At 47.4% G+C, this 20,429-nt stretch overlaps 1 protein-coding gene across 1 annotated transcript in view; it reads right to left on the bottom strand.

The window, feature by feature from the left end:
* Positions 1 to 9,150: 9,150 nt before the first annotated feature.
* The window catches only part of CAPN14 (calpain 14), a 38,129-nt gene continuing 26,850 nt past the window's right edge, over positions 9,151 to 20,429 (bottom strand). Inside the window, 8 exon segments of the mRNA XM_035700592.2 lie at positions 9,151 to 10,539; positions 12,879 to 12,934; positions 13,290 to 13,406; positions 14,021 to 14,099; positions 14,736 to 14,804; positions 15,913 to 15,977; positions 18,604 to 18,661; positions 19,987 to 20,043. Coding sequence (XP_035556485.2) covers positions 10,513 to 10,539; positions 12,879 to 12,934; positions 13,290 to 13,406; positions 14,021 to 14,099; positions 14,736 to 14,804; positions 15,913 to 15,977; positions 18,604 to 18,661; positions 19,987 to 20,043 — 528 coding nt within the window. The 3' untranslated portion in view covers positions 9,151 to 10,512.

The raw sequence follows: 20,429 nt of genomic DNA on the forward strand, positions 1-20,429 counted from the left end.
CTGGAGACTATCTTGGGCTATGGAATGAGGATACAGACATGGGATGAAGGGAAGACATCCCAACTGTGGGTTGGGAGAGCTGTGACTATCTGAGAATCCTGTCCTAAGGCTGGGTTTCTCCCCTCTTAAGAAGGTCAAGATTTGGGAATAACTGATCACACTCAGCCCTGCTCTACCCTCTACCTCCTGGGGTGAGCAGCTGCAGACTGCCTGCGTCCTGCCCCGTCTCTGGGGCAGTGCAGCCCTGCTGCCTCCCCAGCCTCCCCCACACATGGTGGGCGCCACATGGCTGGGTGCCCATGCTATTAGCAAGCCCACCTGGTCACCAGACCTGATGCTACATCCCTCAACTTGGTCTCTAACAGTGATAAAAATGACATTTAGACTCTAGTTTTATTTCTCAACTTATTGAGAATCTGGACAGGGAAGAGGTATGCTATTTATTGGGCCTCTCAACAGCTTTGGTGGAAAGAGTATAGGAGTTGAAGCCAGGAGCCCATGTCTGAATTCTGACTCTACTTCCTGGTTGTAACTTGGGCAGGTCATTTAACCCCCCAGATCTCCAAGGGTGGTTTGTGGATCCTTCCAGGGCCCAGAGAAGTCAAACTATTTGAATAACAGTGCTAAGCTGTTCTTCCCTTGTGTCCTGTGTTGACATTTACCCCAATGGTGCAGAAGCAGTGGTGGGTAAACCACAGGTGCCCTGGCACCAACCTGTCCAATTGTGACTGAACCACGTACTCTCGTCCTTCAGCAGCACACACTCATGGTAAAAAAGGGGGAAAATATGCCAATATCACTTAAGAATGTCTTTGATGAAGCAGTAAAAATGACTAACTTTATTAATTCTCAGCCCTTGCATTCATGTCTGTTTACTATTTTGTGTGAGGAGAGTACATTTAAAGGGAGTTTAGCAGCAGAGTACCCCTGGTGGGGCACCTTCCCATGAACAGCGTTCTCTGGCACACTAGAGGGCAGATTTCCAGCAAGTTCCAGGGTTCAGATTTCCACAGGCTCTGCCATATGACACCACAGTGACTTCTCTGCCATTCATGAGCGACAGATGTGGCCTCTTCATCAAAGTCTGGATCAGCTCCGAGAGGGGGAAGGTGGCCCTCCCTCGGCCACCCTATCTCAACCCTAGGGTTAGCACACGACTTGACCCCTGCTATGTTGCGTTGCTTAGCTCTCATTATGCTTTGTCAGCCAATCTCTCCTTACCCCGATCTCCTGTTACAAAGTCTTTATCTGAAGCTTTCCTGTTCACCACACTGTGCATTTCTCTCTCCTGATTGGGCCCCGATGGCTCCTCCAACAATAAGATGGTTTCCTTCAAACAAACATCCCCTGGAAAGGAAATCCTGTTTCAACAGCCTCCTAGCATTCGGTGAGATTCCACAGAGGTAAAAAGTAATTTTTAAAGCTCCTGCCCAGAAGGCCTGGTCTTATTGATTTGCATCTGGGTGGAGAATGCCTTGTCTTGTTTACTGAATGCCCCATCTGCTTCTCAGGCTGTGCCTATTACACATCTCACAGGATGGATGGGACAGAGGGGCACCCAGGGGGCTCAGTCAGTTGCACATCCAACTCTTGGTTTCCTCTCAGGTCATGATCTCAGGGTCATGAGATCAGGCCCTGGATCAGGCTCCACGCTCAATGGGGAGTCTACTTAAGATTTTCTCTCTCTCCCTCTCCCTCTGCCCTCCCCACCACCACTACTTGTGTGCATGTTCTCTCTCTCTCAAATAAATAAATACAATTTAAAAAGAAAAGATGGATGGGACAGAAAAAGCTTCCTGGCTGAGTGGGGAAAGCTAAAGCTGAGAACAATCTATGAAGCCACATGTTAGCCTCTTCTTCTTTCCCTACCTCCTTGAGGACCCGCCTGATGGACTGTGGCCTGGGCAGAACAGTAGGGCTTGGCCTGTACACCTGTCTCAGAGCTCCCCTGTCCCCATCACACTTTCAGCCTGGCCTTTGTCTGGGTCTCTGAGACATGCGGTGGAATGGAGCAGCCTCCTTGTCCCACCTCCCTTCCCAGAGCAGCTCATTCCTCAGCCAGCAGACCCAACTGGAAAGGCACTTATCAGGACCTTCTAAGAACTGGGGAAGAGGGCCCAGAAAGAGATAAGTCATGAGAACCTACTGCTTCCTGTAGACCTTGGGTAGTCCACTTATGTTCTCTGAACTTCTTCCCATTTCTAGTTCTGCCAATATGTCCTCTGATAAGCTAGTAGAACAATCTCTCCCAGACAGGCTAAATCATGACAGCCAGTGTCTCTCTCTTGAGGAGTCTGCTTTCTCATGCTTGGTCCTATCTACCTAGATCATCCTTCTCTCCTCCAAAGCATTCATGCTGAGTATGTGTCCTCCAGGAATGCTTCCAAGACTCCTGGATTAACTAAGCTGAGTTCCCCAGTGTGGTCCTTATACCCTGTACTGGGATGACTTCCTTGCATTTTTCGCCAACCACACTGCAACCTCCTTAAGAACAGAAGCTGAATTTTCATATCTGGGCACTAGGATTTAGCCTAGCCTATTTAAAAAACAAAACTAAGAACTATATAAATAATAAAATCAAGTACATATGGTAAAGTAAAATTCAAAAAAGGACTGTCTTACCTGTGCTTGGATTGTTAATAAACAGTAGCTGTTACTTAGAGCCTGGTTTTACTAATAAAGAAACCAAGACACAGAGCTTGACTAGCTTAAATCTCACAGTATGTGACAGAGGCTGGGCTCTGACCCCATTTTCTTTGTGCCCTTTGCTTAGGACAAGGGGAGGGAGCAGCAAGGTGACTGGGAAATTGTCCAGGCGGTGCGGTCTTTGGCATGGCTCAGTGCTCTGCGTGGCAGCTGATTTGGGTGCTGAGGACTGTTGGAAAGGGGGCACTGAGGAGTCTCCTCCATCTACCACACATGTAGACACAGCACCCACATCTCAGTAGCCACGCTAGAGAGTTGAAAGCGCACAGTCCTGCCCCAAACCCCACTTCCCTGCTCCAGCCCCAGGTGTCACAGGGGAAATGACCTTGCTGCAGTGAGAGAATCTGACCCCACCACCAGCACGCTATTCCAGTGACCAAATGGAAGAGCTCACAACCAGACCAAGAGGCTCAGATCACATGGTTGATGAATCACTTTAAAACACAGTGGGGGGATCCCTGGGTGGCGCAGCGGTTTGGCGCCTGCCTTTGGCCCTGGGCGTGATCCTGGAGACCCGGGATCGAATCCCATATCAGGCTCCCGATGCATGGAGCCTGCTTCTCCCTCTGCCTGTGTCTCTGCCTCTCTCTCTCTCTCTCTCTGACTATCATAAGTAAATAAATAAAAAAAATTAAAAAAAAAAGAAAAAAAAAAATAAAACACAGTGGGAAGCAAAGGGGGAGAGACAGGGTAAGTAACACACTCAAAATACCGAAGGAGGTGGAAGGACCACACTACTGAATCCTGGGTGGTGCAATGCTCATGTGTCCATCCCTCTGCTGCCTCAGCCCTTCGTGCTGTTGGTGGAGTTACAGACACCAGAGTTGAGGCTTGAGCATGGAGCCCTTCTTAAAGGCAAGAAGGGTCTGAAGCCCAACTGTCAGAGAGGTACAGGGGCAGGGCCGGCCCGTCACAACTGCAGCTTGCCAATTGGTCAGCTGGGAGCCATGGCTCTGTAGCTGCATTTCCAGGGCTTAGAATGGAACCATATGGGGGGCACTGACGGGCTGATTGAGGAGGGAGCGCCTTGTGGGCCTCTTGTGTGTTTGCTGCATCCTGAGTATTTGGGGCTTCACGTGCCTTGTGGATATTCAGCGTGAGTCATGAATATTCGGTGTCTACTGTGCGCCTCCCTCCCTATCTGTGTTTACACGTGCTTCCCTTTATCTACATCAAGTGTGTCTCTCAAGCCGTCTGCTTCTACACTTAGCGTGATCTATCCTCATCCATTTGTTTCTCTTATTTTCTAGAGCAGCATCAAATATTCTCCAATAATCTAGCAAATGCACTTGATGCCAGGCCTGTTCCTAGAGCTGTAACCCCCAGCTGTGGGCAAAACCTCCACCATATGGTGTACAGAGCTCTCTCACACTCAAAATCTTATTTAATCTTTGTCACCATCCTGTGAGGCAGGAGTTACCACCAAATCAGAAGGTGAGTACACCAACACCTGAAAAGTTAAATGATTTTCCTGAGGCCACACAATCACACAGCCTGTTGGTGGCAGAGGGGATATAAGCTCAAGCCATCCGGCTTCTGGTCAAGAGTGTTTCCTATGTCACCAGCACCTCCTCGCAGGATCATTCCCACCCCCTGGAAGACGCCACCTTTCACAGCAGAACTCACAGAATTTAGACCTCTTCTCCCAGATTCCAAGCCTCACAGCCAGGCTCTGGCTGACCTGAAGCCACCATTGCTCCTGGAAGCCTGGGTGTCAGACACACTCATCCACACTGACAGGACAAAGATTTGGAGCAATGAGCAGGCCTGAGCGACAATCTCCTAGAACTGCTTCCAGACAATGCCTACTAACCTAACTACATGTTACAGCCTCCTAGAGTCCACAGGAAGCCTGCCTGTGGCCCACTCCTTCCAGAAGTTCCTTCCTCATGCAGAGATGGTAGCAGTTTGAGGAGAGGAGACCACCATGGTCCTCTCAGTATTAAACCCCAGGCCAAGGACACCCTAATAATCTCTGATTTCTCCTTTCTCAAGGAAGCCAAAGACCAGAAAAAGAACGTTCTTCATGAATTACCATCTGAGATGCACCCAGGGAGACCCAAACTGCACGCAATGGGAGGCTTAGCCCAAAGGCCAGTCTTGCTGAGAGGCCTGAACCGGGCCCACTAGCATGTGTGGTACCAAGGGTGAAAGGTTGGAGGTGGGCAACCTAGGGACCCACACCTGGTCCACCTGCTGTGCCTGAGCACATGCTGTTGCCCGCTGTGTGGCCTCGCAGGGCTGACTCCCACCATTACTGCTGGTGAACAAATTGGTCTGAGAGCTGTGTGAGTAGAATGTCAAGCTTGGTGAGGCTTCCTCTTGGGGGACACTTGATGTGAGGCCAATGGGAAGTCAGAACAAAGACGACAATCATTTCGATCCTTTCATTCAGCCAAAATGAAAACGAATCCAGGACCTGGATCGTTTGTACGAAAGCTTTCAAAGAGATGGTTTCGAAGCAGAATCGAAGCTTGGGTATCAGGCATCAGAACCTCGTGGCCTCTGCTTTGCTGTGGCTTCAGAAACCGTTTAGCTTTTCCCCTAGTAGAGAGGGCCCAGCAGAGGCCCAGCTCTGTGCTGAGCAATTGAAGTATGTGATCATGCGTGATCCACAGGGCGTCCTCTGGACTGTAGATATGAACACTTGGTGATTCGTTAAGGTAACTTATACCAGTGGATGGTAGAGCTGGACTCAAGTACGCATCTTTTTTTAAGGCAAGCCTGTGTTCTTGTAAATTCGTTATGTCCTGCCAGAGGCTGATTTAGAAGTTTTACAACCCAATCTCCTCCAACTGCACACATAACTTTTTTAAATCGATTGAATTGAGAAGTCAGAGAACTCATCTATGGCCGCGTGGACAGCTGGTCAGGGGAGCAAAAATACAGCCAGACTCCCTGACAAGGTGAGGTCTGCGCCTTCCACCATACCACCCTGCCTGGGTTGGGCTACCCCGCTCCCAGCCTCTTCTTTTGCAAGCAGGAGAAACTGAGCAAGCTGAGGATAGAGATAAGGACTTTTCCGACCTGGCCTCGCCTTGGTCCACATCTGGCCCAGGACCCGCTCCCTCCTACTGCTCACAGAGCTTCCACTGTCTCTTGCAATCTGAAAGTAAATGCTTCGGAACTTGACCCAGAGAAGAATGTCTTCAGGGAGAGTCTGATGAGCTTTCCAGCAGTGGTTTGAATGCCCTGGGAGTAAACTTTCTTAGGCCTCAGCAGAAAGCCCCTTTCAGAGGAAAATTGTATGTTTCTTTAAGCAATCCTTATATGCTAACATTTTTGGTTAACATCTCGAATATGCACTGACTTTTTCATGATGGGATTCACCTGAATTACTTCAAAAGTTGTTCACTCATCAGTAAATCCCAAACATGAGCTAGGTGTCAAGCTGGGTGCCAAGCAAGATGCTGGGGTTCGTGGGTGTGTGGCCTGGGAGTGGTTGTATCTCTCAAGGAGATGCTTTTACACTAAGGGCTTAAAAACATAGTTTTGCTTTTTTCAGAAACAAACAAAAAGCTGTACATTACTCATAGGACAGTGTTTCTAAAACAAAGTGCAGGGCATCCATTAAAAACTAAGCAGAAAAAAAGAAGCAAGAAAAGGAAAATGAGCCTGGGTGGGCTGAAGCTGGTCTTTTGAGCTGGGTGAGGCTGGCAGGGCGCTAAGGCCGCCCCAGTCTCCCAGGCTAGTGGCCGAAGTGGTCACCTGCCCGCCCACAGGTGGGAAGGAGCCCTTGCACGGGGACAGCGCGCCATCTAGTGCTGGAACAGCCTCAGCACAGGCCACCAACCGGGGGAGTAAAGGCGCCCGCCTCCAGGGAAATCAGGTGCAAGGCCAAAAGCCAGAAAGGCTGGTTGGGTATCTTATGACACTCACCTTGTGGGGTGAGCGTTGTCCTCACCATTTTATCAGTGATGCTGTGGAGATTCAGAAAGATGATGTCCTTTGACCGAGCTCCCCTGAACTAGGGCAGGGATTTGGACTCGGTTCTTCTATCTGCCTCCTGTCATTACCTGCACCCTGCTGACTTCCTAGCTTTGCTGCCGAAGAAGAGGCCTGAACGGCTCAGGACCAGGCTTGAGGTTCTCAGGGGATGCCTCGGCCCTGGGTAGAGGATCCGGATGCCATGAGGTGACAGGGCTTGCGGGGGCCCTGGCCACGGCCTGCTTCTGCCACCTGGGCCCCGGCGGCCCCCTGGAACAGAGCGAGGCTCCGGCTCCCCTGACCCACTGGCCGCCTTCCAAACATACTGCTCCACTGCTCACATCCGGGCCTTCCCCCCGCCCCCTCCCCGTGCGGCACCCTCTGTGGGGAACTTTGCTGTTTTCTCTTTAGTTTCTAACATCCTTACTAAGCATCATCTCCCAAGAAGCCTTGCCCCACCTGTCACAGCGCCAGGCCACCTGCCAGTCACCTGCCACCTCAGTAGACCTTCACTCTGGTCCCCGAGGCCTAGCACGGTGCCTGAGCCGCTGTGGAAGGCTGACAAGCGTCTTCCCGCAGAGGGCCGAACGTTTGGCTGCACGGCTGGATGGACAGATGTCCATGAGATGGAAGCCCACTGCCCAGCCCATCAGGGTAGGGCACCCCAGCGAGGACACAAGTGTCCCGCCAGGGGCTGCATTCCCCACTGTGGACGTGCCACACCTTCTCACTATACGGTCAGTTCTAGATCACAACTCAGTCGTCCAGCAGAGTTTCTGGGACACGTGCTGGCCAGCCTGCATCTCCTAGAAGACTCTTCCAGAACTTGCCTGGTCTGTGGTCCAGAAAGCAGCCAGCTAGCAGCCTGGACTGGGCTGCATCAACTCCCTCTGCTCCCAAGGTCCCAGATGAGCAGGAGGAGCTTTCGTAAGGAGACGGCCACTTTCTCAGAGGTCCCCGGGCCAGGTCCCTGACCTCGGAGCCTGGGGCTGGCCTCCTGAGGCCACACTTCAAAGACACGGTTTGAAGAGTTCAGAGAGGGGACGTGGAGGAAGAAGAAGAAAGTGGAAATGTACTGTGAAATCTGGAGTGTTTACAAAAAGCTGTCATTATGAGGGGCCATGCTTTTTAGAAACAAAAGTAAATTTTAAGAAATAAAAATAAATTATAACAGTTGTAAAAAATATGTGTACTGCCTAAGAGAAAAAAAGAGATGCTTTATTTATTGAGTGCCTGTAGTATGCAGGCATTATTTATCTTCCTAATGACCAAGTGATGTAGACATTTTGGGCTCCATTTTACAAATGAGTAAACTGAAGCCCAATGTCATCCCTAGAATGTTCCTTCCCAATGTCTCCTCACTTTCACTGCTGTTGGATTTTATACCCCTGCGTTCTCAGGGCACTGGGAAAAGATAGGGTCAGCAGCCCTAGATGACCATCTTTCCAAAGCTCCCTGAGAGCTGGGCACGTAACCTGCTCCAAAACTAAGCCCAGCACAGCTGGCCCCCTTCGACCTACCCATGACCCATGAAAAACTCATTTCCTCCTTTTCTCCCATTATAAATATAAATGCATATATTTCACTGGGGGAAACATCAGATTGAGCATCCCAGAGGCTAAAATCATTTCTCTAACCCAGCATGACAGTGGCAGGAAAGCAGTGCTATTTACAGTTGGCTGCTGACTGCCCTGCCCCAGGCTCCAGCTGGAATCTAGAAGGTTCTTATTGGTAACTGAGGTTTGTACAAACCATGAGAGCAAGAAAAGAGAAAAAGCAGGATAAATAAAGGGCAGGTATTTTAGTACTCTCTTACAACTGGCCTTTTCTTTTGTCAGTAAGGGTCTTTATTTTTTTATTCCCCTCTGAGACTTTAAAGGCCTGAACCAGTGCTCATCCTGATATGCTCCGCCTGCTTATGTTGCACGGGTGGACATTCCAACCTTTGGACTCCCTGACCTCACCTATCTTGGCACCTAGGACTGACTCCTTGCTCTTCCTTTACTAGGTTTGCACACTTCCTGCTTGTCTCCATCAGGTTAAAACTTTTGGCTTTTGAATTCCAGGAAATGCAGGAGTCCACCTCTCAGACCTTCAGCCTGACTTCACTCTGACCCTTGTGCAGTACATCCTGTCCTGGATCTTCCTTTGCCTCCCGTGCCCTGGAGTGACAGAGGATGGAAAAGGGATATTTGGGCAGGAAAATGCCTCTGCCCCCTGGTCTCAGCACTCAGCTTTGGGGGCACTGGGAGGAATGGGAAAGGTCAGCATGGCGTGGGGGTGTCCCTAAGCTACTACAGTGATAGACTCATATGAATCAGGGTAACACATGGGTGACATAGAAGGGCAGTTCAGATCATTGAGAAGCTAGAAGGGAGGCTCTATCAGACTTGATTAACTTCAATATAAATGGCATCTGCACCAAGCAAACCATTGCACTGCAGTCCAAGTGTCAGGAATGGGATGAGGGTATCACCTTCTCACCCCCCAAAAATCTTCCAAATTGCCTTCATGGGACCGAAGCAATAGCTATTTAATTCAAACAAATATGTATAATCGCAGAATCTAAAGACAATGATACTGACAAATAAATAGACATAAAGATCTTGGCTATAACATATAATCATCATTTTAAAATCCGCAATACTTCATATACCTGGAACTTTATGGAAAACCATTTTACATTTTGTCATTTGGAATCAATAAAGTTTTTTCTAAGTAAAATACTTTTCTACTTCCTTATGCCATGCTTAGAAAGCTTTTGCTCCTTCTACAGTGCCCATTTATTGGACTATCAGGTTTCCTTTTGTTCTGTCCATGGACATCTTTTTATCCTATCATTCAGATTCCTCCTTTAGTCTTTTATTCGCTTGGAAACCAGGCAGTCATGTCTGAACATGTCTAGAACAGCTTGGAAATCAAGAATAAACAGAATTTTAACAAATGGCTCTGAGTTGTGATTCTATGAGTAGAATGTAGGGTTTGGGGAAGTGGCCTTTATTCTGGTTTTCCTCCAGATTCTTGGTTGGGGAGTGATGCTGTGAAAGCAAGGCAGCATGGTAGTTCAAAAAAATCAGAGATACCAACCACCACTGATATAGCATGGATTTGTTGTTCTTTAAAGTAGGCACACAGAGGCTTTGGTGACTGATTTTAAATGCATCTGATAGTCCATAGGTCAAGTAAACAGATGGGTCCCTGTTACATGCAGAAGCTCTTGGAGAATTCAGGTGTTAAATCCATTGGTTCCTGCCCCAATTTCGACCGTCTGGAGATATTGTAGCAGAAAACCATCCAGTGATCTCAAATGCCAGAGTCAGCTCAACCCACCTAGACTCTGCCTATCCTCTCATTTTCTGTGTTTTGAAAGTTCAGTGTAGCTCCACTCCACCTCCACACAGTTGAAATTTAGCCTATGCCTACACCAATTTCTAGATGCTGGTTCAGTTGTTTAAGGACATATTAGTCCCTCTTCAGATCTTGAAACCTAGACTGTTACCCTAAATGGGATAACATTTGGCTAAGGTCATTTAAATTGGACAGCCATGGAAGCGATATTGTTGAAGGTTATGGCACCAACTCCAGAGTCAGATTGCTTAGGCCACATCAGGTAACATATCTGCTTGTGGAAAGGTTGCAGCCTGAGAATGACAGTTGGTCTTCACAAGTCCAAGACAATCTTTGCTAACTCCTTTCCCTATTTGCACACTCCCTATCCAAAGGGATATCTTCAGAAAAGTAATCTTCCCAGTGGAGAAGATGATGACCGGAGATGTGGTCCTGAAGAACAGTAACTGGGTTGAGTGAGGATTGGTCTCAGCCAAAAGCTACCTTTGAGGCATATGCAGAGTCTTCACTGAAAGCAGACAGGGCTCCTTCTCAGGAGTACAGAGTCATCATCAGCCACTGGACATAATGGGGAAGCAAATTATGGTCAGTTCAGGCCCACTTCTGACATTCAGCTAAGGGTGCTTTATTTTTCAGTCACCAGACCTGGGAGCCTGACATAGGACTTGGGACCTCCTCCCCCTCATTCTTGGGAAGCCATGGAGACAGAACAGTAATGGATGGTTTAGCCAGAGGGACCACACCATCTGGTAGTAAGTATAAATCAACCTGAAATATAATCAACATTGACTCCTAATGGTGCCGGTGAATGATGATACCCAAGATACAGGCTGATTCTGTATTCAATTCTCAGTGCAATTTTCTGCCATGAATTCAATTGGGCATGCTCATGACAGTGGTGTGCAGGTGTGTGGACCAACTGGGTAGCAGAAATCCATTAGAGCATATTCTACATGTTTACATTTATGGGCCTATTTGTCTGACAGCTTTATGTGGGTGTGATGAACAATCCCCCCCAACTCACATAGAGGAGACCTCTAGAGAAAACACTCCCCAGGCCAATTATATCATAATGCTGCTGATGGTGATGATGGTGATGAAGGTGACAATGGTGGAGTTACCAATGGTGTCAGAGAAAACCAGCATGAAATTCCAACAAGTTGGCTGTCACTCCCTAGAGACCTCCTTGGATGGTCCTGAGGATCTCCTTCTTGTGGAGCCTGATATCAGATGATCATCTGATCATCCTGAGATGATCAGAACTGAAGAGGATCTTAATGACCACCTAGCTCCCAGCTCACTCACATGTGGGGACACTGAGGCCCAGACATATTGAAGTTGATTTGCCTAGGGTCCTACAGCTAGTTACAAGCAGTGCTGTGGCTTCAACCTGGGTCTCAGTCCAGTTCTCGTCCCATGATGGCACATTGCACCGCTGGAGCCTGCTCAGGCTGTGGGCTGCCTTGTTTCAATTGCACGTTTATGTTGTCCTGCTCTCCCAGCTCTGAGCCTGCAGTAGATCAGGACAGAAGCTTGGGGATTTGAAATGGAGGTGAAACCAGAAGATTCTAACCATTGCCCCTCCAGCTGATTCCCACCTTTACATTCAAATATGACTGTGATTGAGGTGAGTCACATACTGAGGGTCCCAGTATCTTGGAAAGACAGTACATAAAATGGACATTTGAGATCAAGGAAGAAACCTTACCTGTTATGAGGCCCTTCTAAAACAGCCCAAAGAGAGGATGTGTTTTTACAAAGAAATAGCAGATGATTTAACTCCAAACTCTAATGTCTTTGAAGTAAACACTACCTAGTGCCATATCTGACACATAGCAGGTGCTTAGTAAACCCATGTGGTTTGTATGATCAGGGAAGACCATCAGTGTCAGGCACGGATTTGTCTTGTCAGCACATCACCTCATTCACTCAACAAACATTTGTCAGGCTCCTACTACATGCAAAGCACCGTACGAAGTTTAAGAGGCTACCCAGACAAGCTCAGAATCCCGGCCCATAAGGGAAAGGCTAAGCCAGCTCCTGAGATAGATCCGATCCTGATCTTTTCAGACTCCATGTAAGCCAGTTTTTTCATCCTTTCTACTCTAGCCAGGACCACACATACTGTTCCCTCTAGCCTGAGCCTTTCCTATTCTCCACTCTGCCTCCCTGGCTCCCTTTGATCCTCAAGCTTTCAACTTTGATGTCACCTCCTCCAGAAAGGCCTCTGTGAAATGCTCCACTATTACCATCTGTGCTGGAGTTCATTGCTGGCCTGGGTTCTTCACCCTCTCTGTGACCATGCCCTCTGCAAGTGACTTTGATGTGCCTCTCATGACAGAAGACAAGGTTATTTCCCCAAGTGTTGGAAGTGGGCTCAGCCATGTGACTTGCTTTAGACAACAGAATGAGTTCTAGGACACAATGTGCCTGATCTCGGAGACCCTGCATGTATAAGCTCGCTCCCCTGCATGTCTGCCATTGTCCCGAGGCAGCGAGACCAGCCTGACCAGAGCTTCCAATGAAAGTAACCCCAGCAAAGCCCCCTGTTCACCCACCAATCACAAGCCAGCCAGCTGAGGCCCTCTGACTCCCAGACATGTAACTGGGGAACTCAGTGAGTGATGAAGTTGGATGGACTTGTCCCATGGCATTATGCTGCTCATAGTCATTGGGTCCACTGAGTCAGTGTCTAGGCCCCTTGCACATGTGGCCAGCACAGAGTGCGTGCTCAGTAAAGAGTGGATGAATGAATAGATGGGTGCAATGAATGCAGGACTACATCCCCAACTCAGTCGAATGAAAACCCCAGAACCCTGCTCCTTCACAAGAGCCTGACCTGCCATGGCCACCTCTGCCTAAGATGATGTGAGTCCACCCCAAGGAGAAAGGCTTACCTCTGGCTTCTGAAGGTATATACCTTTGCCATCTTGGGTTAAGTTCTGGAAGGCATCTGTGAAAACACAGGAGAAAGGAACACAAGTTAATGTGGGTGGAGATATTACGAACTGGTTCCTCCCATCTGTCCCCTCACCTGGAAACTCAGTTTCAGCCTATGTGCAGCCACATGTGGCACACCTACAAGGGTAAATGAGCTGCCTCAGACCTTTGCCTTTGGGACAGCTGTGGCATACATGAGTTTGGGGCAATGCAGGTTTTTCAGACACAGAGCCAGGGGACCTCATAGCTTCTGGCCTGGTGTTTCTGCGCTGGCAGCTGTTCTCCCTCCTGCTTGAAGTGGGGATGGGTGGGCAATCCACGAGGAATGCAGAGGAAGTCTTGGCCCTTACTTCTTCCCACCAGCTCACCCTCCATGTTCTCTGCACGCAGCATCAAGTGGACGAAGCTGACAAAGTCTATCTGGAGGTTGGGGCCACCGTAGCGGATCAGCATCAGCTGGCAGACGTCATCACTGAGCATGATTCCTGCATCAAGCACAGACTCGCCATGGGTGCTGGGGACCTCATGCCCCTCCCCTCCATCTGAGGCCCCTTCAATTGTCCCTCCCCTTCCAGGACCTGAATCCTGATAACATGGAGGTTTTCTTTTGTGTGGTTCATTATTAATTGTTTAATTGTTTAGTCCATTAACTTTATCTCCATCTTGACTTCCCATTCCTGCCCCCTTTGGCCACCAGGATGAGGATCTTTTTATCAAGTGGGATTCTGGCCTTCAAGGCAGGAGGTAGTCTGCCCAAGAGTGGTCAAGAACATCCGCTTTGGGGCCTGATAGTCCCAGGTTCAAGCTCCAGACAAGTTACCTAACCTCCCTGAGCTTTGACTTCTTCCTCTGTAAAGTCGGGATTATCACACGGCATGGATGATTAAATGAGAGCATGGATGCCCCAACCCTCATTAATGTTAGCTGTGACCATAGTGATAGGAATAATATATGTTTCCGTTATTTGCAGATCCACATCTTCGGGCCTCTGGACTCCAAAGCACCTTTGAGCATTAAGATTACTTCAGAAGTCGCACACCGCCTCCCCTCCCACCCTGGCGAGCGTGTGCCCTGAGGCACCTGCTCAGCCTGCACCTACCTGCATCCCTCATGGCAGCCTGCAACTGGGTCCTGTTCAGATACCCCGACTGGTTATGGTCGTGCTTGTGGAAAACCTCCTGTGAAGAGCCCACACCAAAGGCTCAATTTCCAAGCACTGCCTGAGAGCCCACCATGCTCCAACATCCATGCTGCAGCAGACCAGTGGCTAGCATGAGACTCCACCAGCAGGGCCTGCTGCCCAGGTCAAGAACAGGCAGGGGGGCTGGGATCCCGAGGAATGGAGTAGTTTTTTATCATGTGGATGGACAGTCTGGGTATAGCTAAATGTTCCTGACTTAGGCACATTCTCCAAACCTTGAAGGGCTTCCAACTTTCAGATCCAGGAGACAAGGGGGATAGTAGTGAGTAATAACTGGAAAAATAGGAAGAAGCCAATTGATGCAGGACTTTCAGTGCCATGCGAAGTTTAGACTTTATCTGAAGACCATGGGGAGTCTCAAGAAGCTTTCAGTAAGGAAGCAATGTGATCAGACGTGCATTTTAGAAATTCAGGAAACTAGTTGCAATGGGCTCTCTGAGTTTAGGAGAGAGAGAGAGAGAGAGAGAGTAGGGGGGCCCACTGAAGGAGGGTAGAGCAGACTGGGTGAACACCGGGGTACACAGGGCTGAAAGGGGAGTGGTACCTAATGCAGCTTCACAGAACTACCATCTCTGCTCCTGCCCTAGGAGGTGTGGGTAAGGCTTGTTCTTACCTGACAGAGCATAAGCTGCTTCCACAGGTCCCTGAACTCCTGGATGCTCACGGTACCGGACGCATTAAGCTGATAGAGTGTTAAGGTCAAAGCCACTGGGGAGTTGCATTCCCATACTAGTTGGGTCTAGTACCAAGTCACATGCTTTACTTACGTTACTTCATTTTTACCTCATAGGTGAGGTAGGTATTTACTCCCTCCCCACCCCCTGTAATGGATGATAAAATGGGGCCTGCATGATTCTGTTGAAATTCATCCTGCCGGTAATAAGGTTGGGAATTCCTCCAATGCCTGCACACCTGACCACCACCCCACACTGTCCTCTGCAACATTTCTGCAAAGACTGCTTTTATATTTGCAACCCGCCCCCCCAACTATCCATTCTTTGTGCCTCTCTAGATGCATAATTAAACTGTGATTAAATCATCCACTTAGAAAGGCAGAAGGTTTGCTAGAAACCTCACAAGACTGAGAGCCAGGAAAGCATAGTCTGTAGCATGCCACTGAACTCCCTGAACTCTGATCTCCTGATCTGTAGATGGGAACAGCCACTGCCCCATCACCAAATGGAAACCTCGGAACCCTGAGCCTCCTGTAGCAGCTTCTTGTTACCCAGAGAATTGCCCCCAACCACCACACCACAGCCGCCTCATCCTCACTGTCAGCAAATAAGATTCTTGCTATTCATAGCTAATATTGAAGACTTCTTCGATGACAGCACTAAGCACTTTGCACGCGTTACCCTATTTGTATTCTCACACAGATACTACAGAGTAGCTTCTATTTTTATTTTTTAAAGATTTTATTTATTTATTCACGAGACACACACACATAGAGAGAGAGAGAGAGAGAGAGAGAGAGAGGCAGAGACACAGGCAGAGGGAGAAGCAGGCTCCATGCAGGGAGCCCGACGTGGGACTTGATCCCAGGTCTCCAGGATCACGCCCTGGGCCAAAGGCAGCGCTAAACTGCTGAGCCACCTGGGCTGCCCCAGAGTAGCTTTTAATAGCATCTCCATGCTGCACACGAGGGCCCGAAGGCACAATGAGACTACCCGACTTGCCTGAGATCACACGACTAGGAAGCACTAGGGTTGGGACTCAAACCAGGCAGCCTGGCTCAGACTGAAGCTCTCCACCAGCAGCAGGGGCATCCTGCCACAAACCTGAAAAGATACGTCCAGCAGGGCCAGGATTCCCTGGCAGGCATCCAGGCTGAAGCGAGGTTTGGCACTCCCCAGACCTGCAGGGAGATAGACAGAGTGTGCATGGGGGGCTGGCCCTAGGATGGCACAGCCTTTTTTTGAATAGGAAAAGACCATGCTGTCTAGGCCACCTGTAGGTTCTAAAGACCATCATATATGGAGGGTAGCAGAGAATAAGAACAAGAGGGCAGTGGAGAGAGAGAAGGCTCAGTGGTGGTTCCTATACTCAAGGAACACTGTAAAACCCTGCAGAGTCCCCCCAGTTACAGCCTGCCTCTGCTTCTACGGGGGTCAGATGAGCATGGCCCTGTGTTCCTAGGACATAGGAATGTCACAGAGGCATGGACTACAAATCTGAAAGAGATCTAAGAGATCAATTTGTTCAAGTTCCACCTGAATTGGAGTATCCTATCCTCAGATGTTTGGTGGAAGGTCTCTCAGTTTTGGGTGTTCGCTTTTTCACATGGATGGATAGCTCCAGTCAGGAGCAATTTATGTTAATTGCAAAATTTGCAAAATTCAGTCCCTAGTCCCTAGTCCCTAGTCCTAGCTCTGCCTCCAAAAAGCCTAAACAGGCATATGTCTGCTCTTCGACGTCTCCCCTCCATTCTAAATGTGGCTTCTAAACAGTCTTCGCCTCCTTCTAGGCCCTATGCTTTGCCATGTTCTCTCTAAATGTGGTAGCAAGACCAGAATGGACTCCTTCAGATGCAGTTTCATGAAGCTGAGTACGATGGGCTGCGACTTCCCCCAAATTTCCAGCAGTATTTCCCAAATTACATTCCAATGATGACGTTCTGTAGAGAAAGTGTTTTGAGTTCAAACATACTTGAAATATTGTATATTTATAGAACCTTTTCTCCATTTACCATGCATCTTAGCATATAGTAGGTACTGAGGAGCCAACAATGAAATTTGTTTTTGTTTAATGCAGAATTTCCCGAGTGCAATTGACCACAGAATCTAACCCCTTTTATTTCATGGAACACTTCCTAATACTACGTCTGATACTTCTCGGAAAGTAGTTTCAAAAATACAAATCTAAATGTTTCCATTAAATATAGCCTGAATTTAGATTAGCTTATTTAGCAGCAACTTGAAACTGTGAGCTTGTGTTAAGCTCCAGGTCAACTAAATTAACCAGATATCTTTCACATAAACTGCCACAAAAATGAGATCTCTTCTGCAAGGAACTTACGCAATCAGTTTTAAAAAACAATGAAATGGCAGTTTTTAATTATCACTCTGACTTTATTTCATCTTTTTGGTTTGGGCACAGCTTATTGTGAGCTTTCTGAATTTCAATTCTGCTATCTAGTTTATTAATGATTCCTTCCAGCTTTGTGCCATCTGCAGATCTGATAAGTCTACCTCCCATATCTTCTTCTGAGTCATTGATAAAAGCTGAGAAAGTAAAGGGGACCAAGGGGAGAGACCAGGGCCTCTCATCATACTGATAGACTCTCATCCATGACATAGAATTATCCCTCTGGTTTTATATTTATATAACTCTTGGGAATGGTAATCAGACTTGTGAATACATCTCATATTGCTACTTTCCAACCCATATGCCATCATTTACCATCAGATACTTTACCAAGTATTTTGCCCAAAACCACAGTAGTTCTCTGATCTGGCAATCCAAAAATTCTCTCATTGGACCAAATGAAAGCGATTTGTCCACACATTCTTTGGAATGCCATTTTGCATACTTGTGATCAAAACCGTTTACAAACTGTAAATGTGCTCGAGCTATCCCTTCTAGATGATTTCCCTCAAATTCATTTTCTAGGGTGTGGAGGGAATTCTTAGATTCCATAATTTCTAGAATCTCTCCTTTTGGCTCTCTTATTATACCCGAACTTGACTTTGAGGAACCATCTGGAAATTATTTCAAGCCCTGAGTTATACAATACCCTGGACTATAATTTGTTTGTGTTTGAAGTGTTGGCTTCACACAAAGGAGAAGCAATCACACATCTTAGGTGTCAAAGACCTTCTAATCGCTTGGTTTGCTTTCTTCATTTTGAAATTCATTCTCCTCCTTGGAGAAATCATGTTCTTCCCACTTGAGATATACATATAAAATTTTTTCCACAGACTTTGAGCTCTTCTAATAATTTATCTCAGGCTTAATATGAAGGTATCCACATTAGCCATTTGTAGCCTTCTCAGGGGATGTGCTCCCCTCTTTCAAATTTGTGTAGGTTGGTCAATTTAGATACAAGTTCATTAGAAAGCTCCTAGTGGGCTAGTCAATACATATATCGTATATAAATACATTTATATGCCAGGCTGGGTACAATTCTTCCACATGAAATTTATATGCCAAGAAAGAAGTACTTGGATATTCTTCTCAAACTAGCAAAATATTAGAAATCCTTATTTTCATAGTCCTATATCTCTACACACCCAAACTAAGCAAAGCAAAGGAAATAAAACCCAAAAAACAAACACCAAAACAAAACAAAACAAAACACAACACCTATTTCCCAAGCTGTATAAATTTCTCTACTACTTCCTCAGACCACATGATCCACCCTGGTGCAATACACAGCCCCTTAGGGGACCCTCGTGCAACAATTCACAAGGGAAAGAGAGCAGACCCAGAGTTCAAATAAGCTATGTCCCCAGAGCCCTATAAGATAACTCTAAAATACTCACTTGACCAGGTCATGTGGTTCAGGATCTTCTGCAGCTGCATTGCATTTATTTCTGGATACTGACGTGGGAGCAGAGTGGCAGGAGAAAATTATCATTACCAAAAGCTCATTAGGTGCAGAGGGGCTGCGGGAGAAGAGGGCTAGGGAGTCATTCCTATACCTGCTCAGCACGCTACTTCTGCTACTTCTGGGCAGAGCAAGTAACCCTGGGTGTCAAGTCCAGAGAACCCCAGTGGGGCAAGACTCATAGGAAGCAGTCTAATAATGATGTTTTTCAAATTGCGTTTTATCAAGATGCTTTAGGAGCTCAGCAAACAATTTGGTTTGAATTTTATTCTTAATATGCTATCTTCAGCCAAGCCTCCAAATTTTAATTTTAGAGTTTATCAGAAGAAACCCTTTATATTAACATTTAACTTTTAAAAAACATAAATGAAATGTCAGTATCATCAGTGTGAGCTTATAAAACAGTTACACGTTCATAATACATCATTTTAATCTGTTTTATATGTATTAGAGTGATTCTTAGTGAGATTCCATTTGATGAAAGGACTATAACAGAAAATGTTTGGAAACCCCTGGTATGGAAAAAAAACTTTTTATGAACTGGCATGTGTAAGACTCTGACTATCCTCTCTGGCTACAGTAGGCAAAATGCCAAGAGCAAATATGAGAGAAGATCGGGGGCGGGGGGGGAAGGGTAGGCATGTTGTGAATTAAATCTAGTGTTACTAACACAAGGAGCTCATGCTCTTCCAGTTTTGATGACATCACTAAGCTGTTAGACCCCAGATTTCTAGCGTACTTCTTGTCCTATTCCTCAGTGGATTTAGCATCCTGCAGATTAGGGACAGAGTGGCTTCCAGAGTCCTGCACTCATGCCACTGGCCTCCTGATCTGGGTCAGCGCAAGGAAAGACCTCAAGGGGACAGGTGTGCAGCCCTAGACCCTCCTCCTCCCTAATGCCCTCTTACCAGCCCTATCTCTTCTCTAGGAGACCACCCAAGGGGTCTTTCTCCTTGGACTCCCCGAGATCCCTAGGGCTCGTCATTTCCACGCTCTTGCAACTGCCAACACTGCTTCCTAACTCTATAGTACATTTTCTCAGGGATTAAAGATCAAAGCTGCTTCTCCTACAACTAATCAATGTCACTTCCAAGATCAGATACTCATTTTGCAGGAGTTTTCCGGAGAAGATCCACTTCTACTTACTTGTCTAAAAACTTGAGGACTTGAATAGAAAGTGGCAGTTTGGGGAACAGTAGTCTCACGTCACACTTTGTACCCAGGAGCAGGCAGAGACAAACACATCCCCCGTGGGATTCTATGCTCCACTCTGGCCCCTGCTTTGCCCCCTGCTCACCACCACATCTGGCCAACTTACCTTCTCAAAGAGTTTTGTGAAGAATTCATCCTGCCCTGCATTTTGGTCCACTATTTCCTAGAGGAACAGACACATGGCAAGACTTTGTCATTCACCTGGATAACTGGACGCTCATGCACACAGGCCCCAGAAATCCATAAGTTGGACCTTGAGCATGCTCTTAAGTTTTCTACCACGGCATTCACACATCCTTTGCTTCTCCAGTTCTCACTGCTTTTGGGGAAGTAGCAAAAACAGTGAAACAGGTAAAAGAAACACCTGTTTCTTTTAAGGTAGAAAGGAACAGAAGCGAGTCAATGTATAACTCATGTACCTAGAGTCTGGACCCTCCATGCCCTGGTGCAAAAGGAGCAGAACCCAGGCTCTTAGGGCACATAGATAACGTAGTATGGGTGCCATAGAGTGGGGTCCTCAGGATCTGTGGACTTCTTCCCCCAACATGT

This window comes from Canis lupus, chromosome 17 (genome assembly GCF_003254725.2).
Source record: "Canis lupus dingo isolate Sandy chromosome 17, ASM325472v2, whole genome shotgun sequence".
NCBI classification, from domain to species: Eukaryota; Metazoa; Chordata; class Mammalia; order Carnivora; family Canidae; genus Canis; species Canis lupus.